Source organism: Impatiens glandulifera, chromosome 8, assembly GCF_907164915.1.
Source record: "Impatiens glandulifera chromosome 8, dImpGla2.1, whole genome shotgun sequence".
NCBI lineage: Eukaryota > Viridiplantae > Streptophyta > Magnoliopsida > Ericales > Balsaminaceae > Impatiens > Impatiens glandulifera.
The window spans coordinates 6,804,822-6,825,624 of NC_061869.1; the positions used below are offsets into that span (position 1 = coordinate 6,804,822).

The 20,803-nt window shown below is 33.2% G+C and overlaps 2 protein-coding genes and 1 pseudogene across 7 annotated transcripts; 2 read left to right on the forward strand and 1 right to left on the reverse strand.

The window, feature by feature from the left end:
• Nucleotides 1–2,799: 2,799 nt before the first annotated feature.
• On the forward strand, nucleotides 2,800–7,332 carry LOC124911546. Of its 6 annotated transcripts, none has more exons than XR_007096621.1 (4): nucleotides 2,800–5,029; nucleotides 5,318–5,406; nucleotides 6,885–6,973; nucleotides 7,053–7,331. XR_007096621.1 is itself a non-coding variant. In XM_047452049.1 (3 exons), the coding sequence occupies exon 1, from the start codon at nucleotides 3,139–3,141 to the stop codon at nucleotides 5,026–5,028; it is 1,890 nt and encodes a 629-aa protein (XP_047308005.1). In that variant the 5' UTR covers nucleotides 2,800–3,138; the 3' UTR covers nucleotide 5,029; nucleotides 5,318–5,358; nucleotides 6,885–7,332. The 6 variants fall into 6 exon arrangements, 2 of the variants coding, with proteins under 2 accessions (XP_047308005.1, XP_047308004.1); XR_007096622.1 differs by having other exon boundaries at nucleotides 5,318–5,358; XR_007096620.1 differs by having other exon boundaries at nucleotides 6,885–7,332.
• A 2,746-nt stretch (nucleotides 7,333–10,078) lies between these two features.
• LOC124911359 lies at nucleotides 10,079–15,815 on the forward strand (annotated as a pseudogene).
• Nucleotides 15,816–16,415: 600 nt separating this feature from the next.
• LOC124911357 (putative disease resistance protein RGA4) lies at nucleotides 16,416–20,257 on the reverse strand. Its single transcript, XM_047451831.1, has 2 exons — nucleotides 16,926–20,257; nucleotides 16,416–16,795 (listed from the first exon to the last, which is right to left on the reverse strand). Exons 1-2 carry the CDS (start codon nucleotides 20,163–20,165, stop codon nucleotides 16,622–16,624), a joined length of 3,414 nt encoding a protein of 1,137 aa, XP_047307787.1. The 5' UTR covers nucleotides 20,166–20,257; the 3' UTR covers nucleotides 16,416–16,621.
• Between the last annotated feature and the right edge of the window lie 546 nt (nucleotides 20,258–20,803).

The window sequence follows — 20,803 nt, forward strand, 5'->3', positions numbered from 1 at the left end:
AATTTTATTAATCGATATAAAATTGAATATCATTTTACAACTAAAATCCTATGACTTTTGACTTAAAAAAATCTTGGTATAAATTGAATTGAAATAGGGTTATGTGACTTTAATCAAACTAGAATTTGTGCACATAGATTTGGGTATATATAGGGCAATAAATAAGTCAAGTTGTATGTGAGCCACTCGGTTAAAGTTTAACTTGAATTTGATTTTAGCCAAGTTCAAACTAACTTGTTTAATATTTGAGTCAAACTCGAACTCATATAATACTTGTCGAGCATTTTCGAGCATGATAATAAGTAATGTATATATATGTTTTATGTTTTTTAATATTAAAATCTAAAATTAAAATAATTTTTTTTTCTTCACAAATATTTAAAAATTTAATTTTAGTTCAAAATTTTAAAACCGAGTTTGTAGGCAAATAGTTGAGTCAAACTCAAATTTATAAACTCGTTCGAGTGGAGCTAATAAATACTTAAGTGATCACAAAATTATTGATTATGAATAGATGGTATCCAACATGATATAAATCAAATAATTAATTATAAAGGACCGATTTTTTATTAAGGATATGTTTGTTTTTCAAATTATTATTTATTTATAAATTTTAACCGATTTTTTTAAAAGGATTTTTTTTTTATAAATTAACATTTTTTATAAGAATTTGTTTGTTTTATAATTTAAAATAATAATAATATGAAATTGTACCTATTAACCAAATAGATATTAGGTTCGACTAACTAATTTATGGGACGAACTCGATTAGTGAAATAGTAATAAAATAAGATGATACATTAAAAGAATGTTTTCTTAAAAGTTATAAAAACAAAATATTGAGGTTTTGATCTTTAAAAAAATAGACCTTAATTTTTTATTTCAAATACTTAATGAATCAATAACCTTGCACCAACCCGATTTTGACATAAAACTTTTAGTTCCTAATTACCTACTAGACAGGGATGGGTTACCCGACCAGATGAGTATGCCTAAGTTGTATTTATAGTCATAAATAGAATTATGTATGGATATAAGAAACATAATTCAATCAAAAATTTAAGGAAGACACATAACATGATGCAATCAAATAAAAGAGGATAATTGAAAACATTTACATTTATAATTTGTAAGTTAGCTTGACAATTTATTTTCTCTAATTATTTTACCACATTTTCCTGTCATTAAACTCTATCAGTTACATTTATTCATTTATCACATCTAAACTCATCCCCTCTTAATAAAAGATTCTCTTCACCTTCATTATATATAAGATCTTCATATCCCATTACATGTATAATAATAAATGAGTCTCTTTCTAAAGAAGTTACCATCTCTTTTGCTCCCTATTATCTTATTGTAATTTTCTTTTAGATTTGTTATATTGGTGGTCTCATAGGCATTCTAATTAGGTTAACTATAATGTACATTTCCCATGTTCAAATGATTCACTTTGTGATGAACATTTACCCTCTACATTATTGTGATTGATGAACTTGTTCAATTCCTAAATCAGTTTTGAAACTTAAGCTATTACAATAAAGATAGTATATGGCTAACGCAAATAAAAAATTATGATAGAAGATCTTACATGAATTCAACTTTGTTACTGTTATGCTGAGATGTTCACGATGAAACGCATAACCTTTCTTATAATATGTTCTTGTGTCATAGAGAAGTTAAAGAGACATTTTTATTGCCTTTCTTATAATATGTTCTTGTGTCATAGAGAAGTTAAAGAGACATTTTTATTGCCTCGGGTGACTTATGACGGGTGTCTTGTTTTTCTTTCCACCACCTATATTTGAATTGGTATTGTATTTTGTTCGATACGACATTTTATTTAGCCGGATCGAATTTTTTATTTCGGATTTTTGTGATTCGTATAATTCTCTCAATCTTCGGTGGATCGTTTGCTGCTCATATCCTCCGATTGTGTTGGTAATATTTTATCGAGTCCATGTCCGTCCCCTTTTTAACAATAAATGCGATGAAATTATCGGATCTGAAATTGTTTTTTATTTTTCCAATAAAGAGTCATTGAATAAGATCTTTCAGTCGATGATCCTCTTACAAGTATCCTCTCATTTTTTCTACGAAATTCTCAATTTTATAACCATATATATGTAGATAGCCAGTTATTATTTGATATTGACATTTTCCGTCGTTGCTTATCAACCATCGGTTAAGGACAAAATTCAATGCCGCTCACAATATTTTGTAGAAATTTTTTCGACACCGTAATTGGTTTGTTCGACTTGCTCTATTTCATCACTTATCGTTACACATCATTAGAGTCGATCTTAAAAAATTAAAAAGATGGTTTAATCTTTATAGTTAGAATTTTAATTATTACAAATATGTCAATTATTTAACATCTAAATTTTTATTTAATTGTTTTAATTTTGTTGGTATTATTTCGCAATTTTATATTCCAATACGTAACTCTTTACTTGAATTAATGAAAATTAATTTATTTTTTAAATTTTTTATTTTTAAATAAAATGAATATAAACATACCCAATATCCTATTTTTCAAAATTTTCAAATCTATTTTAAAATAAGAAAAATTATTGAAAAAAAATACTATATTTATATGCAAACTTGATTAAATTTGTCAAATTCTATTTATAAACTATTTATTTATTTATATTTAAGAACTTAATTAAATATATCATATTTATCTAATTAATTAATGAAAAATAGTAATCTTTAGTAATTTTATTTAAGGGTAAATTGTAAAATTGAACTAATACTTTAATCAAATATTATATGACTTTTCCGATTTCAGGACGAGTCAAGAAAATAATTTTCCCTAGAAGAAGACGGAATTCTTCTCCAAATTGGCGATTAAATCCTCAAAACGGCGACGAAGAACAAGTGGAATTGATTCCAGCCATCGGAAGAGATTTCTAGCGTCTGTTGTCTCCATTGCTGTTCAGTTCTATTCAGTCGACGGCGGCGGCGGCGGCAGCGATTTCTTGATTGTTCAGTTGTTTGAATGCTATCATCGATCAATCAACAGATACCCTTTGTATGATATAGCCTGAATCCTTGGTTGGTCGTTCTTCTTCTTCTACTTTGTATCCGATTATATTATGTTATTAAATTCCCGATAGGAACTGATTTCATTGATATATGGCAACGGCGATTTTACAATATGTGCAAAATTTATGGCCTTTATCGGTATTCAAATACAATGATTTGAGGGTATCTGATAGACTTGTCAATAAACTATCTGTGCCTGAGAACACAAAACAATTCATTGTTGCTTTTCGTGAACCGAATTCACAGTCGGTAGTATATGTATTGTGTGTTCAGAATTTATCAGAGAGATCTGCTTTGGATGTTGAGTATCTTATTAGAGAAGTTCGACCTGATGCTGTAGTTGTTCAAGTGGGTCAGGGGGCATCTTATGAGATTGAAGCTGAAGAAACAGAATCTAAAGATAAATTGAATGAGCCTGTTCCAACTTCGTCTTTTGAAGTTGTTAGAAGGTGCTTTACTGACAAGATAAATAAGGAGAGATATGAAAATGAGGCTGGAAGTTTTGTGTTAAGAAAGATTTTTGGAGTTGGTCTTCATGGAAATTGTTTGGCCGCTAAGAAGGTGGCTAAGGAAGTTGGCGCATCCTTCTTCTTACTGGAATCTCAATCTAATTGTGGTGGTGATAGCAATCCTAGTGAAGAAACCGAGTCGGAGAGCACATACAAAAGTTTGGTTTTAAGTTCGAGTAGTTTGGCTCCTTTGAAGGCAAGTACAGTTGTTCAAGCTACCACAAGGAAACTTCTGCTTAACAATGATAGTCAGTTACAGATGGTCAGGACCTTGTCATCTTATTTGACCATCCCCAGTTCTGTTTCAGAGAAAGGTTCTGAAAATTTTCAGCCAATAGTAGACTATGAGGCCCCATCATTTGCACAGACAATTTATCCTTTACTTGAAGATTTACACAATATATTTACAGACATTCCATCCATTGACAGGGCTTTAGCATGTGCTCAAGAGATGTTTTTTAAGGTGAACAATGGAGAAAATGTGGAGGGGAAACTTCTATCCGATGTTCACTTATTTCGGATTGCAGTAGAGGGACTCAGAATAGCTTTGAACAGTGCAGGTCGACAACCTATTAACAATACAGAGAAATTAAATTCATCCAAGGAAGATTTCTCGGAGCTTGAAGCTGAAGAAAAGTCAAATGTGCTTCTTGCAGAGGCCATAAAAAGCCAAACCAAAAAGTTCAACTCCATAGTCGCAATAGTTGATGCTAGTACCTTGGTTGGTCTGAGGAAACACTGGAATACTCGTGTCCCATTTGAGATAAAAGAAATGGTAGAAGACATTGTTATTAGCTGCGAAGTTGACGAAGAAGGCTTGAGCAACAATGAAAAAAAGCATTTATTGTCTAATAAGCCAATGGTAGCAGTTGGTGCAGGAGCCTCAGCTATCATAGGAGCTTCATCCCTCTCCAAAGTCGCTCCTGTATCAAGCTTCATGAAAGTTATTACATTAAAAGTTCCTGTTTCTCTTAAAATTGGTTTTGCGCAGACACATAAGACTATTATTGCTGCCATTAGCAAGACTTTGGGTACATCCAAAGTGGTAGCCCCTGGATTTACTGGTTCTGGAGCCAAAACATCTACATTAAAGGCAGTTTCTTCTGCTAGAAGAATACGAGATGTGACTCACTCTCTTATAGCATATTCACAGAAGACCAGTCTTTCGGCCATGAGGGCCTCGTTTTATGAAATAATGAGGAAACGACAGGTTCGACCAATTGGCTTTATGCCGTGGGCTACATTAGGATGTAGTGTTGCCACTTGTGCAAGTCTTCTTGCCTATGGAGATGGAATTGAATGTGTTGCTGAGTCACTACCATTTGCACCCTCAATTGCTACTCTTGGTCGTGGAATCCAAAGTCTAGACCAAGCTTCCCAGACAGTGAAGCAAGCAGACAATTCAAGGATACAGAACTATATAGACTCCCTGATGGACAAATTTAAAAAAGTGAAACCGAAGGTCCAATGAAGTAAGATATTATAATCTTTTTCTTTTTTTCCCGCCTTCTCTGCCAATTAATGTGTTTTCATGGATTTGCTTATTTTATTTTATTTTAAATTTCACCTAGGCTAACTGTTTTTTAATCTTGAAGAATGTTCAAACAAAGGAAAAAATAAATAATCCATATGACCAGATTCATAGTGTTTCATCTATTCATATTATATGCCATGATCCTAGCTTTTTTTTGATGGATTGTTGAAATGACACATGTATATAGTCTTTTTCTCACCATTGCAAGGTGCCTTATCATCTGTAGGAGCGAAACCTGATGTGATATCAAAACTTGGTCATTTTGACGTAAGCCTACCTACCACGTGACGATGTTGTGGAGTTGAGAATGAATTGGTTTGCTCTTAAGCTGCGTCTGATATCTTAAGTTGCATGATTCTCATTTGTATAGTGAGCAATTAAATAGGAAATAACATGTTTTTTATATTTACCTTGGTCTTCATGAATGGAGATATATGCAATGGAATGAAATCCCATGATCATGACTATTATATGTGTGAAGTGTTTGAATGCGAACCTGAAATCCCAATTGGTATAGTGTTTTTAAGACTTGTTGTTCCGAATTTAGAGGTCAATGTTCAAATTTTCTAATCTCCAATTCTTATAAAAATATGAAAAGTTAATAATATAGAGGTTGGAGTAGGAAGAATTCTTATGTTTAATGATGTATATTCCTATCCTATTTGTCCAATATCTAATAAAAGAAAGAACAAGTTGATATAAAAAATGGTATAGTTGGCTTGGTGTCAGATGACTCAGTCAACAATTGAAATAGAGCTTGTTTGATGAAAAAATAAATTATTTGGGTTAAATGACTAACATATCCTTTGTATTTAATATTGAAAAATGAATTTGGTATTTTGGTTGATGATTTGAATGAGATTGATGATGGGATAAAAGGTTTCATCAAACATGGTCATACTCTATTCAACAATAAAAAAATCATTTTCAACATGACTCCCATTAAGCTTGGTAATTGGCCATTATTTTTATTAAGTAATTGGTTATGTCATCTCTAAGCATGTCTACAAGAGTTAATCTTGGTCTTCCTTGTACCCTTTCAATTCCTTCTATATATGTTCTACCACTTCTAAATAGACTTCTAAAGGTCTCCTTTTTTTTTTTTTTTTGCTTTTCTTGTGTATGTTTTGTTTGCATATATAAATTTGCCTTTCATGTTCTCCACATCCATATCAGAATCTGAAAAATGATTCGCACTCATACTTCTCACTGAAATATTTTACTTCATATCTGAAGACGATACATCTGATTTTCTAGCGGTAGTAATGTATGGTAGTTAGTAGAGTAAGCTAGTGGGTTATTTATTATTGGAGTAATGAACGAAATAGTATTGAATCTAGATTATATCTCTCAGGCCATTCTTAGTCTCATCTACAAGTCTTCTGCAAATCCTATATTCCATACCTTATAATTGAACACACATCAGGACTTTCTTTCTAGGTACAAGATTTGTCATCACATATTTCCTTATATTCATGAAATCTCCACCATTATTCAAAAGAATCCCTATTTGGAAATACCTGGATACAAAATTTCTGGATCTAGAATTTATCAGGATCAGATTATGTTTGGAAACTGATTTGTATTCGAACTTCGAATCCTGATACAACATCAATGCATCTTTCTAATTTGACCTTAGCAATAAAGTGCATAAGGAAGAAAAACACACTGATATATTTCCATTCAGATTTAGCTACAACATATATATTACAATCAAATAGATTCCTTTTCTATTCAGCGGATAAGATTAGTGATTACTGATCCAATTGTTGGAATCTTTGTATCGACTTCAGGCTAAAAGATGATATGCTTCGATGCTAAGTACAACAGCTTTATGATCCAGGGAAGATGCTATTTTGAGCTTCTCACTATTCATAATGGGGTTGGTTTTCTTTTTTTTTATTAGTATTTTGTACATAAAATCATTTAATTATGATATGATCCATTTCTTTGCATTTAAGGGGGATTGGAAAAAAGTCTTGGCAGTTGAAGAAAAAAGGCCCTTATAATTGGTTGTAACATGAGAAGAGATTTTAATGCCATTTTTTGTTGTTGCCCGAGCTTATGATTTTCCGACCCTCATTTGTTCAAGTGTATATAACCTTTCCGAGTGGGGCCTCTTAGAGTTTGTAATAAATTGGACATGGTTGAGTTGTTATGTGGCTTTTTATGTGCAGATAATATGAACATTGTTAGTATTATGTTTGCTATTGATTCTCGAAGTAGGTTTAACACAACTTGAATATGGCGATTTTAATAGTAAATCCATATTTATCTTGATATGAAACAATTAGGTCACTTTTAGACCAATTTGTCTTGTATTTGTTTATTCATTTTGACAATCTCAATATTTAGATTGTTTGAAAATATATATATTTACACATGTTTATACCCTGTTGAGGTTTTAAGTATTTTTTTTTACTTGTAAAAGTGTTACTAAATTCCTTGTAAAACATCATTTTTATTTTATCCCCTCTAAATCTTACAAGTTTATAATAAGTTGATGGGTAATTGATATGCAAGTTTTTTTTTTTGTAATTAGAAACATTATTTTAGAAGTATTATCAAACAAATTATTATTAACTTAAACTCATTAAGAAAAATCTTAAACAAAGAAATTCATTATCAACTTAAATTTAATTTTGAATCTGGTGAGAATAAACAAAGGCTATTTAGAAACAATGTAGACAAATATATTTTTTTACAAATACTATAACATGTTAAAAAAAATATAAATACTTAAAAGTGAACCATTTGAAAACAACTTTTTGTTTTTATATCTGAATATAGATATAAAATATGAGAAAATTAAACTTAGTAGACAAATTTATTTATGTTTATGTAAATAGAGGCAAATTTCATGTATCTCATAAGAGATTATGACAATCATATTAGAAATTTATAATATTTGTATTGAATTATCTTTTTTAAACAAGCTGTAAGACCCCAAATGATGTAAAATTGTAGCTATTTTGGAAATATATTTATTTATTCTCTCCACACTTATCATTTTATCATTGGTCTGTCACCCTAAAAAAATTATTTTAATTAAAAAAATAAAAAAAATTATTTTAGTTAATTAAATATTATGATAATGTATATTAGAACTATTCAATCATACAAAACTAAAGGCACAACCGAGTTCCCATTTAAAAGAAAAAAAATAATAATCATCGAGTTATTTAAAAAATAATTATTCATGATTATTTTGAGAATGATAATGAATTTTTTTGATAAAAAGTTTAAAAAGTATTAATATATATAATAATAAAATAAAAAATATTTTAGATAATAAATTAATTAAGAGAATGAAATTATATTTTTGGGTTATGGTTAAGGGCCATACATATTTACAAAATACATCATTTTTTTATAAAAAAATATATTAATTTCAAAATATATAATAAATTGCATAAAACATCTTGGAGAATAAAGTACTATAGTAAGAGAGACACTAAGCAAATAAATACCAAAATAGGTTGATAAAGAGTTCATCTAAACTATTTTAATATATATTTCTTTTTTAAAATAAAATATTTGAAGACTAGGCCAACTCAATACCTAAGTTGTCTTTATTTTAAGTGTTTTTTAATAGTGTTACAAAAACCAAATTTGGTAGATACATAATATTTTAATGTTAAAAGTTATAAAAAATAAGATAGTTTAGTTAATTCTCATGTTTATTGGAGAGTTTTAAATTTTAGTTTCTTTTGTTAATAATATTTTGGAATCTCACATTGGATAAATATTAAAATATGGTTAATTTGTTAAATTTGAGATTATTTATTTGTGATTTTTATATTTATTTTTAACTTATTATCTATTAATATTTATAAATAAATAAATAAATAAAAATCAATCATTAATATAACAAAAGAATTTTAGCCATATTAGAGTTTTGACTATCAAATTTCAAATAATTAATAGTCAAAAACCTTCATTTTGCTCAAATTTGATAATTTGTCATATATATTTTTATTATTTATTTATAAATGTTATATATAATAAATTAAGATGTTTCAAAAATGTTAACCCTAAGACCTTATTTTATAACTTTAACCCTAACCTCATTTAAGATATAATAATTTTTTTTTCTTCCAAAAACCCCTTGTTTTAATAAAATCATACAAAAAATGTTTTTTAATTTTTTTTACCAAATTATTCTCTATATTTTATTTAATAATTAATTTATATTAAAAAAACTAAAAAATAATTATAATAAATAAAAAGATTGATTAAATAATTAAAGAAATATATTAAATTTATGATAAAAACCAGATACAATTTAAAATCCACCTCCTCAAACAAGCCCATAAGAAGTCCAATTTGACGATTAAGCTATTAAAATATATTTTAACTAATATATATATATGTATTAAAAAGAAAAGAATAAAAATAAAATTGTGTTGGTATTAATTAATGTAAGAAAGTGTTTTATATTAAATAAATATTATAATATATAAAAATAATAAACTCCCAATAGAATAAATTTAGGAATCAATGTGAAATGTCATTTGGAAGGAATGTTTTTTTTTTTTTAAATGTCATGAAATTTACGTAAGTAGGAGAGAAAAAAAAATAAAAAATGTTCGAATACTCATTTTAAGTCTTGAAATACAAGTAGGTTGAAACACAAGTAGGTAAGAGAGAAAATTAAAAATGTCCTCAAATGGTCGTTTCGGGACAAAACAAGAAAAAATAATAATTCCGGTTCTGAAACTAGTTTCGAGACTCGAAATAAGCGTTTTCAGGACTCGAGATGAGCGTTTCAGGACGTGGAGATAATCTGTCAGACCAAGTTGGATTCATGGATTTGCTTTCGTTGAGTTTATATTCCTCTATAATATAATCTCTAGCTTTTGTGTTATAATTTAAACAAGTTTGTCCATAGAAGAATAAGCTAAAATCAAACGAGCCCTTATTACATCTTTCAACCATCGGAGTCCCCGCATTTCTCTCTCTATAGAAGTGTTGAAAGTCATTATTCATAAAGACTGATACTTTGTTGATTTTTACTTCCAGACTGTTTCAGAAGCCGAAGATATACCTTCCTATAAACCAAACCCAAACCCGAATTCTCATTCTCAATATCAATCTCAATCAATCGAGATTTCTTATTACAATCTGCTTCAAACCCACCTTTCTCCCCTAGATCGCAGCCCTATTCGGACCCCTTCCAAGTTCCAGCCAACATTGCAAGGTTCTGATTGTTGCCAATGGAATCGGAGGATGATATGCACGATGCTGAGTCTCCCGATGATTACTACAGCGATGAAATGGCTGACTGCAGCGACTGCGATGACGGCGATTACCAGTTCATAGACCAAGACCCAGATGATGCCGATGACATCATAACTAGCCGTCAACAGGTGAAGTTGTATTAAATGATCAAGCTAACAACTTTGTTGTTTCAATCTGATCTATCCGACTTTTTTGAATTTTTTTGATCAATGAACGTTTATGCGTCTTATATGCCTTTTCTGGAAATCAAATTTCAGAAGAATTTTAGTGTGTTGAAGGAGGCAGATATTCAACAGCGTCAGGAAGATGATATTACAACTGTTTCCACTGTTCTTTCTATAACTAGAGTAGATTCCAGTATCCTACTTCGTCATTACCACTGGTAATGTTTCATTTCTAATTGAATGTATTGTATTGTATTGTATGGTTTGTGATTTTAAAACTGCATTTCTCTTGGTGGGTGTTAACGAAATTATATTTGTGCAGGAGTGTGAGTGATGTCCATGAGGCATGGTTTGCTGATGAAAATAGAGTTAGGAAAACAGTGGGATTATTGGAGGGGCCAATTGTTGAATTCCCTAATGCTAGAGAGGTAAGTATAAATCATTGTCTTCTTGATATTATTCTTGTTGCTCAAATTCTGATAAACTAGCTTTCACAAACCTCCATTGACAGATTACTTGCGGGATCTGCTTTGAGAGTTATCCTATTGACCAGATCAGTACAGCCGTTTGTAGTCATCCCTTCTGCCATATATGCTGGCAAGGTTTGTTTGCCTCCTTCAGACATTATGCATTAATGGCTTTCTGATCACTGATCTTATTATTCATGGCCATTTGGTTCTCATACTTGACGTATGAGATTCTTTTGATATTCTCTTAGTGACAACTTTTAGTATACTTCTAAGGCTGTGCTTAATATATGCTAATGCTTGAAAATTGCAATACAAGCTAAAATTGCAATGGTATATGTCCTTTTTTGTTCCTCTGTTTGTTAGCTTACATCAACACATCAATTGACGGTGGTCCTGGATGCTTAATGCTGAGATGCCCTGATCCATCTTGTGAAGCTTCTGTTGGTCAAGATATGGTCAACCTATTGGCAACTGATGATGATAAAGACAAGTATGCTCGTTATGTTGTCAGATCTTATATTGAAGACAGTCGCAAGGTAACTACTATGTTCAATTGTATTTTGTGATTGTGTACATATAATACGATAATTATTTGAAGTTAGGGGGTCATGGTGGTGGGAGTGGGATGCTGTGCTAGCCTCTTACAGGAAAAAACTCTAGGTTAAAAAAATTTAAAATAAAATGATAAATAATAACATCCTATATATGTAGATCATCAAACTAATCATCTTATCTTTCTTTTCTTTTGACTCATGAGTAAGAACTTTCTTCCTATATGAGTGCAATATCATCCAGATCATGGAACCTATGGATCAGAATCACAAAAAAAGAGACTATATATCTATATAAGTTAAGAACTTAAAAAACAATTCAGTTCATCTCACAGTCAGTCAACTAATGTCATTCAACACCTTGTTTGGGCGTTGGAAGATGCTTGCTGGAAAAGTTGAAATCTATAGCCATCTAAAAAATATGAACATATATCTTATGTATAGAGAATGTGAGTTAATGGGTTCCAAACTTACAAATTCCTGGAACAATTTATCAATAATACATTCCTAAAAAGGCTGTCCTCCTTCCTAGAAATGGAACCTAAATCAGCAAGCTGCTTGCGAAATACTGAATTACCAATTCCATTGTCCTCCTTCCTTGAATTCATCTTCAATTTTCTGCTCCTGATTGACCATCGTGAGCTTCGACAAAGTAAAGAAGAATGCACGTATCAAAGCTCCGATCCTGAGTTGTGCATAAAGGCAGATATCCACGTAGATTTAGAGAGATAGAACTCGTACAGTTGGCATCCATATATGATTATGAGTTGAGTCCTTGACAATCAATGGTCCGGCATCCATCATAATTTGAAGATTGAATGTTATGCTGGCTCCCAGATGATCAAATCTCATAATTCTTGTTTATTATCTATTTCTCTTTCTCAATGCCACATCCACTTTTCAGTTCATTTCTTGTCTTCTTTTATTGTTCTTTGGCAGACAAAGTGGTGTCCTGCACCAGGCTGCGAGTATGCTGTTGAATTTGTGATAGGTAGTGGTGGCTATGATGTTACATGCCTTTGCTCATATGGATTCTGTTGGAATGTAAGTCAAATATCTTGTCATGATTTCCGGCTTCAGTTATATTTGATGTCATCGAGTTAATCCTTTGAAGTTGGAAATGTCAGTGCTCTGAAGAAGCTCATCGTCCTGTGGATTGTGGCACTGTGTCGAAATGGATTTTGAAGAACAGTGCCGAATCAGAAAATATGAACTGGTAAGGCTTTTATGTTCCTTGCAGTTACTCATCTTTCTTCCTTTCACATTCAATGATAAATTACAGCACTTTTATAAGTTGCATAAATTGTGCTGTAATGACAGGATACTAGCAAATTCCAAACCTTGTCCAAAGTGCAAGAGACCGATAGAGAAAAACCAAGGTTGTATGCATATGACATGCACGCCGCCTTGCAAATTTGAATTTTGCTGGTAAAATTTCCGTCTTTCTTGCACCCTATCATAACATTCTCTTTTCTAGCATCTCTCTTTTATTTTTTATGCAGTGCCTAGAACCTCGGTTTAGAGAAATCTTTATCTTAAAGAGCTTGTTTGATGTAGTTATTTATTTGTTTTTGAAATACTCTGTTTTTTGAAAAACCATGTTTGATAAATATGGATTATCTTGGGTTATTTGAGAGAAATGACTAAATTTTATTTTGTATTTTGATTCATGATGTATTGAACGTAAGATAGTGGGTGGTTATTTAGGCCTCATCTTATCTTATCTTATCATCAACCAAACTGCAAATTTATCCGGAGTTCATTTTTATTTTAAAATATTGATAATAAGGGTATTTGGCCATTTTACCCAAATAACCTAAACAATCCACTTTTTACATCAAGCAAGTTTTTTTTTCAAATACCCCAGATTATTTTAAAATAACCCTACATCAAACAAGCTCCAACCCTTCATCAAACAAGGCATAAGTGATTTGCTCTTTTTATGTAGGCTATGCCTTGGAGTATGGTCTGACCATGGAGAAAGGACAGGTGGTTTCTATGCATGTAACCGCTATGAGGCTGCAAAGCAAGAGGGAGTGGTGAATTTGAACTCTTACATCTGCTAGGCCACTCAAAGTTAAATTTACCCATTATTTTAAACTAGTTTCTCATGTTCATTCTCTTGTGACTTGTAGTGCGATGAAGTTGACAGGAGAAGGGAGATGGCTAAAAACTCATTAGAGCGATACACGCATTACTACGAACGTTGGGCAACTAATCAGTCGGTATGAATGATTTTCTAAAATTCCGGTTGAGGAAAAATAAATAAATAGAGAACCTGTCTTCTATGTTGCTTGTACATGCACTATCTCTTGGCCAATGGCTGACTCATTATTTTGTTTCTTTCTTGACTCTTGTGAGTGGTGATGACTGGAATGCTATTGAGTTGAGCCTCTCTGAAAACTAGTATTTTGTTGTAATCACTGTCCCAATTTTTTTTTGTTTTTTTCCCGTTTGGTGTAAGTTGACCACTGTAAGAACTAGGCTCAACATTCTTTTTCATTTTGTTGGCATGGATTTTAAGACCTTTTCACATTTTTTTCCCTTTTAATATTGGCAGTCAAGACAGAAGGCTCTTGCTGATCTGCATCAGATGCAAATCGTGCAAGTAAGTATCCTTGGGTTTCTTGTTAACAGGTGCACTGAAATATTTACCACTTTTGATTATGTCTTGGAGTAGCTGCTCATGATTTCAAGGATAGTTTTTATTGGATCTGATTTTACCACATTTCTGTTAATTTTTTGAAGAAAAAAAAACAGAGCCAATAATCCTTCCTACTATTTCAATAATCCTCCTATTTTGCCAATTTGTAGGCACCTTATGTTCCTTTTGTTATTCTGTCATATTATCCATTGCAGCTTGAAAAGCTCAGTGACAAACAATCACAACCTGAGTCTCAGCTGAAGTTCATCATAGAGGCCTGGCTTCAGGTAAATCCAATCCAAATGTGTTTTTATGTCTTATGGTTTTGGGAGCAATACTTAAGGATGCTTTTATACACAAGGTAAATCATGTATAACACTTGGTTCCAGTTCTTCACTTTATTTATTTTTGGGTAAAAAAACATTCTTTTTTAACAAGTGTTACAATATGAAAAAAAGAAAAAAAAGAAAATAATTTTTAAATCCGTACTATAGTGTGTGATTGTTTTATGAACATGATTCATATTATAGTGTTTGATTTTTTGCTTCATTTAGTATAAAACTAAGAATATTTTCTATATCATCATCAAGTTATTTGATAACAAATAGACTCATTATTGGGGGGTCAGATATGAAAGCAAGTTTATATCAATCTCATTCTTTGTAGCCGATTAGTATTAGAAAATTTACCCAAAATCTGCATTAACGGTTGCAACAAACGTCATCTTTCCAAAGTTGGTTATCATTCCGTCCTCATAAAAACTTCTCCTACGTTTCACTAATTATAATGTAAGAATTTTGTTTCCCCAATGTCCTATAATTAAAACTGCCTTGTGTTGTTTATATGTCCTGTAGATAGTTGAATGCAGGCGTGTTCTAAAATGGACTTACGCATATGGATATTATCTACCTGAGCAAGAACGAGCCAAGAGGCAGTTCTTCGAATACCTGCAGGGTATGGAGATTGATTTTCTTAATACAAATTTTCTATGGGTTGTTCAGTACTAATATTATTATTATGCAGGTGAAGCTGAGGCTGGTTTAGAAAGGCTTCATCAATGTGCTGAAAAGGATCTACAGGTTTACCTTAATTCTGAAGGCCCTTCACCCGATTTTAATGATTTTCGCACAAAACTTGCTGGATTGACAAGGTAAAATGTAAAAACAATATAAAAAAATTGTTTGGTGGGTAACTAACTAACTAACTAGATAGGACTGTGGAAACCTTCAGTGTTACGAGGAACTACTTTGAGAACTTGGTTAGAGCGTTAGAGAATGGTCTTTCGGACGTGGATTCTCAAGGGTCGTGCAGCAGCAAGAGTAACACTGCGAGCACAAGTACGAAGAACGCGGCTGCTGCAGCTAGCAAGAGCAAAGGAGGAAGAGGCAAGGGAGCTTCTAAGAGTGGTGCGACATAATGAGAATGTTGGACGGTTCAAACAATTGGGATTGTGAACGTCAAGACTTCAACAGCGGATGATGAACGATGAATGATGAACATTCTCTAACCTCCTAGAATTTCCGTGTTTTTGTTCTTCATTTAAGCCTATAAATGGTTGGGGAGGGGTGACTAAGTATATTAATTATGATGGTTTTACCTGTATGTTGTATAGTTTTGTTACTGATATTTATTTACCAGTCAATTTATTTCTCCAGGGCTTTGCTTGTGAATAATCAATTTTACTGCTTACAGTTATACTTTTCAAAATATTCAAGGTGTTCAAGAATATTGTCGAGGATGACGGCGAAATATGAAATTTCGCAGTAGTGTAAACTATGAGCGAGTGGTCGTTATAAAAAAAGAAAATGGAGGGAAGGAATAATTCTCCAAATGAATTGTAATAGATCAATTAAACTATATATTTTACCTTGTAATATTGATGATTGTTAATGCTTTTTTTTTTATCTGACTGAACTTATAATTTGGTCCCACAAAGTAAGCTTTCTCATTATTATTGTTAATGCTCTCATATTGCACCAAAAAGTTTGGAGAGCTAATGATCAGTTAAATAAAGAAGAGCAGAAACAGACATTCATTCATTCAACACTACTGTAGTGAGTTTTTAGTTGACAAAACTCCGGATCATCCTTGCCGGTTTTTACTTAGCCATTCCTGGGAGTCGTAACGAGACCGCATAACAAATCATTTAAGATCTAACAGTCTAAAAGGTGTGTTTTTTTTACAGATGAAACTAAATAAGTATAAATTTGAGATGACTATCAATCATAATTTAAGAGTCTCAATAACAGCTCATTTACATCAGTATTATAACTCAGCAAACAATCATAATTTAAGAGTCTCAATAACAGCTCATTTATATCAGTATTATAACTCTGATCAACAACAGATAAATTTAACTATATATGCATCCAATCAAATATGTAAAAAGTAAATTTGAAATCCAATTAAAGCTGCAAAGAAAATTATACTATTAGAACATTTGGCTTGAATTGTTGCTTTTCACAGTTTGAGATTTGCCTGCGCCTCCTGAGCCTCCTGCGCCTCCTGAGCCTCCTGCGCCTCCTGAGCCTCCTGCGCCTCCTGAGCCTCCTGCGCCTCCTGAGCCTCCTGCGCCTCCTGAGCCTCCTGCACCTTCAGAGCCTCCAGAGACTGCTCGCACGAGGGGCAGAAGCTCTGCAATTTGGAGGTAAAGATAATAACTTTAGCATTTTATAATGGAAACCAGATATGTTGAAAGAACATTTAAAATTATGTTTTGGTAATAAATATTTTGAGAGTCATTGCAGAAAATATGGCTACATACCATCTCCTCGCAGATCCATGCTCCCGAATGATCAATTTTGCTACAACATCCCCCGGAATGCTTTCCGCCATCATTTAGATTGTCTGCAAAGATTTTAGTACCCAATCTGGTTTTAAGGGAATGCACGAGTGCAATAAAATCGTCCGCTTCTTCTGAAGACACCAAGTTAGGACAATGGCTGATATGCACAATCTTTAGTGAATTATTCATATCGAGGTTTCGAAATTCCTCAAGTGATATCGTCAAGGCGCACATCTCAAGTCGCAATTCCGTGAGAGAGTTGATGCGACCTTGAAGATGATGATGATGCTGCTGCTTTTGTTGCATGTCGCAGCCACTTATCATTCCCTCATCAAACAAACGTCTTAACTTGAAGCACCCAAAAATATTCAGAGATTGAAGAGATTGGAAAGTTGATGAGGAGGAGTTTGAGGATGGAGCTGGAAATAAAACTCTTCTTTTATTATAAGAAATTGAGAAATGAGTGAGAGCACTAAGATTTGGGATGCTGTGTAACAACTCATCCGTACATTCACCCCCAATTGTTACTTCTTTCAGTGCTTTGAGATGCGGTGGCAAGGCCCCTAGGTTTGGGCAATTATGTATCACAATCTTCGATAGATTAGGGAATGCTTCAGCAGTAATAGTAGTAGGAGATACAAATTCCCTCAAAGGGAATAATTGCTCCACACAATTGTTCAAATCCACAAGTTCAAGACAAGTGAGACCATTCAGATTCCAGATGCTATATAACAAATCATCCAAACATTCACCTACAACAGTTAGATCTTTGAGTGTTTTGAGATGTGGGGGCAAGCTCCTTAGCTTTGGGCATTTAGATATCTTCAGCATGCATAGATTAGGGAATGCTCCAGTACAGTTATAATGCATCAATTCCCTCAAATTGTTCATTCCGTCAATAGAAAGCTCCTCTAGCAACAATGACTTTTCCACCCATGTAGGGACATTCACACCTGTGTAACCATCCATTTTCAATATCTTCAGCCTTGCAGTTGAAACCTCTAGAGCTTCACCTATTTTCTCATGTCTAGTCTCGGTCTCAGATGTCCAATCCAACTTCAACTCTGTGATACTCGACTTGTTAGCCATACTTATCCCTCTCGCAATAGATGCATCGCTAACTCTTCCAAGCTTTTTAATTGTCAACGATCCGCCAAAATTCAATTCTTTTAGTTCATCTAGCTGGCAGTCTCTCTCTTCCTTACCTACCACAAACAAGCTGAACGTCTTCAGATGTTTCAATTGCCTCATCCCTCTAGGCATAGATTCTAATTCATTACAGCCCTCCAAACAAAGATGTCGTAGGCTAAGGAGGTCTTTCATATTTCTGGGCAAACTTTGAAGCATATAACAACATGTGAGATCTAGAGTATGTAAGTTCAAGAGATCACAAATAACATTTGGCAATGTTGTTATCCTACTACAGGAAATGTCCAAGTATCTGAGATGTTTTAGACCTCCCACAGAAGGCAAAACTTGATTGTTCCTTATTTGTAAGACACGTAATGACGGAAATTCCTTCAACCCACTCCATTTATCCGTTGTTGTTGTTGTTGTGACCATTATTGATTGCAATCCTCTGATTTTCTTCTTAAGGGAACCGACTGATGTTTTGTCTAACTTATCAACCATTACATGACGGATTTCTTTTCCTAAACCATCACCACTTGAGCTATTAGCATCCATCCTATAACATTCATCTTTCATAACAGATTCGGCAAGATCGTGAACGAGATCATGCATCTTACATGTTTTATGAAATATTCCAAACTCATCTGCATAATGCCTTTCATCTTGAAAAAATGATCTCCACACCAACTCTTTCCAAATTGTATTCCCAACATCTTCAAACTCTTGGTTTTTAACGGTAGGAATTAAACCATGGGCCATCCACAGTCGGATTAATCTCACATCGTCAAATTCAGCATCCTTGGGAAATATAGCACAAAACACAAAGCATCTCCTCAAATGATAAGGGAGGTCATAGTAACTCAACCTTAGAATAGGCAAGACATCGTATTCTTGATTTTGGGATATCTCCCAAATCTTACTGTCTCTCGTCTTACGCCATTCTTCTGGATCACTCTTGAAGCCCAATTGACTTCCCAGTATTTTTGCGACGAGAGGAACACCCTTGCATTTCCCGGCAATTCCTTTCCCAATCTCAATAAAGTTGGGAGTTTTTGGTGTTCTTCTATGCATAAACGCTCGTTGTTCGAACAGGAGCCAACAATCTTCGTCGGAGAGCAATGATAAGACGACATGGTCGATCGTTTCCATGATTTCCGCCACATTTCGTTTGCGGGTCGTGGTAAGGATGAACGAACCGTTTGATCCACAGTCCAAGATAGATTTTAACTTATCCCATGCCTCGATGTTTTCATTCCAAACATCATCCAGTACAAGTAAATATTTTTTCCCAATCAATTTATCTCTAACTTTTTGCTGCAATTCTTCCAAGGAAGCTTCCGCCTTTACTTTTACTTGTAAGACGGATTTGATCACCGGGATAAGATGAAATTCTTGGGAAACGCAAACCCAGATTTTTGTATCAAAATGCTTTGAAACCTGGTCGTCATTGAAGATCAGTTGGGCGAGTGTGGTTTTACCTAGACCTCCAATTCCAACAAGGGGCAGAATAGATAGTTGTTCACTAGATGTTGCGTTGAGTATAACATCAATTATCTGCGCCTTCTCCTTATCCCTCCCGTATACTCTGGTAGAGCTAGGAAGAGACATGGTCTCACGCCAGCAGCGACTAGTATCGTACCTACTAGTACATTGGCCCAAATGAAGCTTTTGGCGCTCTGAAGAGACTTGATCAAGCTTCTCTCGAACGTTCTTCATCTTGTGAGCGACTGTAATCTTGGTCCAAGTACCGGTAAACGGACGGGCTATTGAATTGGCTACCCGGATCCTGACTGACGAGGAGGCATTAAGCCTGTTGACTTGAAGACGAAGGTCTTCATATGTGCACTCATCGACGATGTCACGAACCTCATATGCCACGTCTCTCAGTTTCCGCAGCCAGTCTTCAGTTTGTTTGTCCCCCTCCTGCACGATCTTTCTTTCGGCATCCTCAAGGACGGCACAAATGGAAGATAGCGTGCTCGACAACTTCTGAACATCCTTCTTAAAACTCCAAAACAATGAGATCTCGTCGTTAATCAGAGGGGCCAAATTTGAAAGCAAGCCCTTGATTATGGCTGCATCAACCATTGTTCGCTCCGAATGAATTCACAGATGACTCTTCGCTGCTGCCGCCGTTGAAGGAACTACTTAAGCCCTTCGATTTTCAGAGAGGACGAAAGATTGCTAAACCAATGAACTAAACACAGATGAGCTTGCTTCTGAATAAATAAAGAAAGAAAGTTAAACTGTAACTAACTTGTCTATTAAGAAAGACACTGTAACTAACTTGTCTATTAAGAGAGAATAAAGTTATTTAAACCTTTATTCTTTGTTTGTCTTATGTTTGAAGAAATATTCCCAATTGCGATTACCTTTACTTTTTCTTTTCTTTTTTTTTTTATTTTTAATCATACCTAGAATTATTATTGTTCAAACATAGGTTATCTGTAACATAACTGTTCCTTGCGGCTTATCATGAAATGAATCCTCCCACCAATCCAAAGGGTCCACGATCCTCCTTTAGATGATGCTCTTCTTCATAGATTTTGAACACCATTGCAAATTTGTATAGTCTTTCTTAGACTAATAATCCATAGTTATCAAAATAATTTTACTTAAAAAATAAAAAGTCTGATATTCGATTCTCACCTAATTACTTCAAGCTAAAATTAGGATAAATTAAATTTTGTATATTTCCAAAGTTGGTTAATAAAACAGCATCTTTC

Excerpts from the sequence above, each read along its gene's own strand:
- LOC124911546 (XM_047452049.1), top strand. The coding sequence starts at position 3,139 with ATGGCAACGGCGATTTTACAATATGTGCAAAATTTATGGCCTTTATCG.
- LOC124911357 (XM_047451831.1), bottom strand. The coding sequence starts at position 20,165 with ATGGTTGATGCAGCCATAATCAAGGGCTTGCTTTCAAATTTGGCCCCT. Across the intron at positions 16,796-16,925 it reads CATGGATCTGCGAGGAGATG|AGCTTCTGCCCCTCGTGCGA; the intron begins GTATGTAGCCAT and ends TCCAAATTGCAG.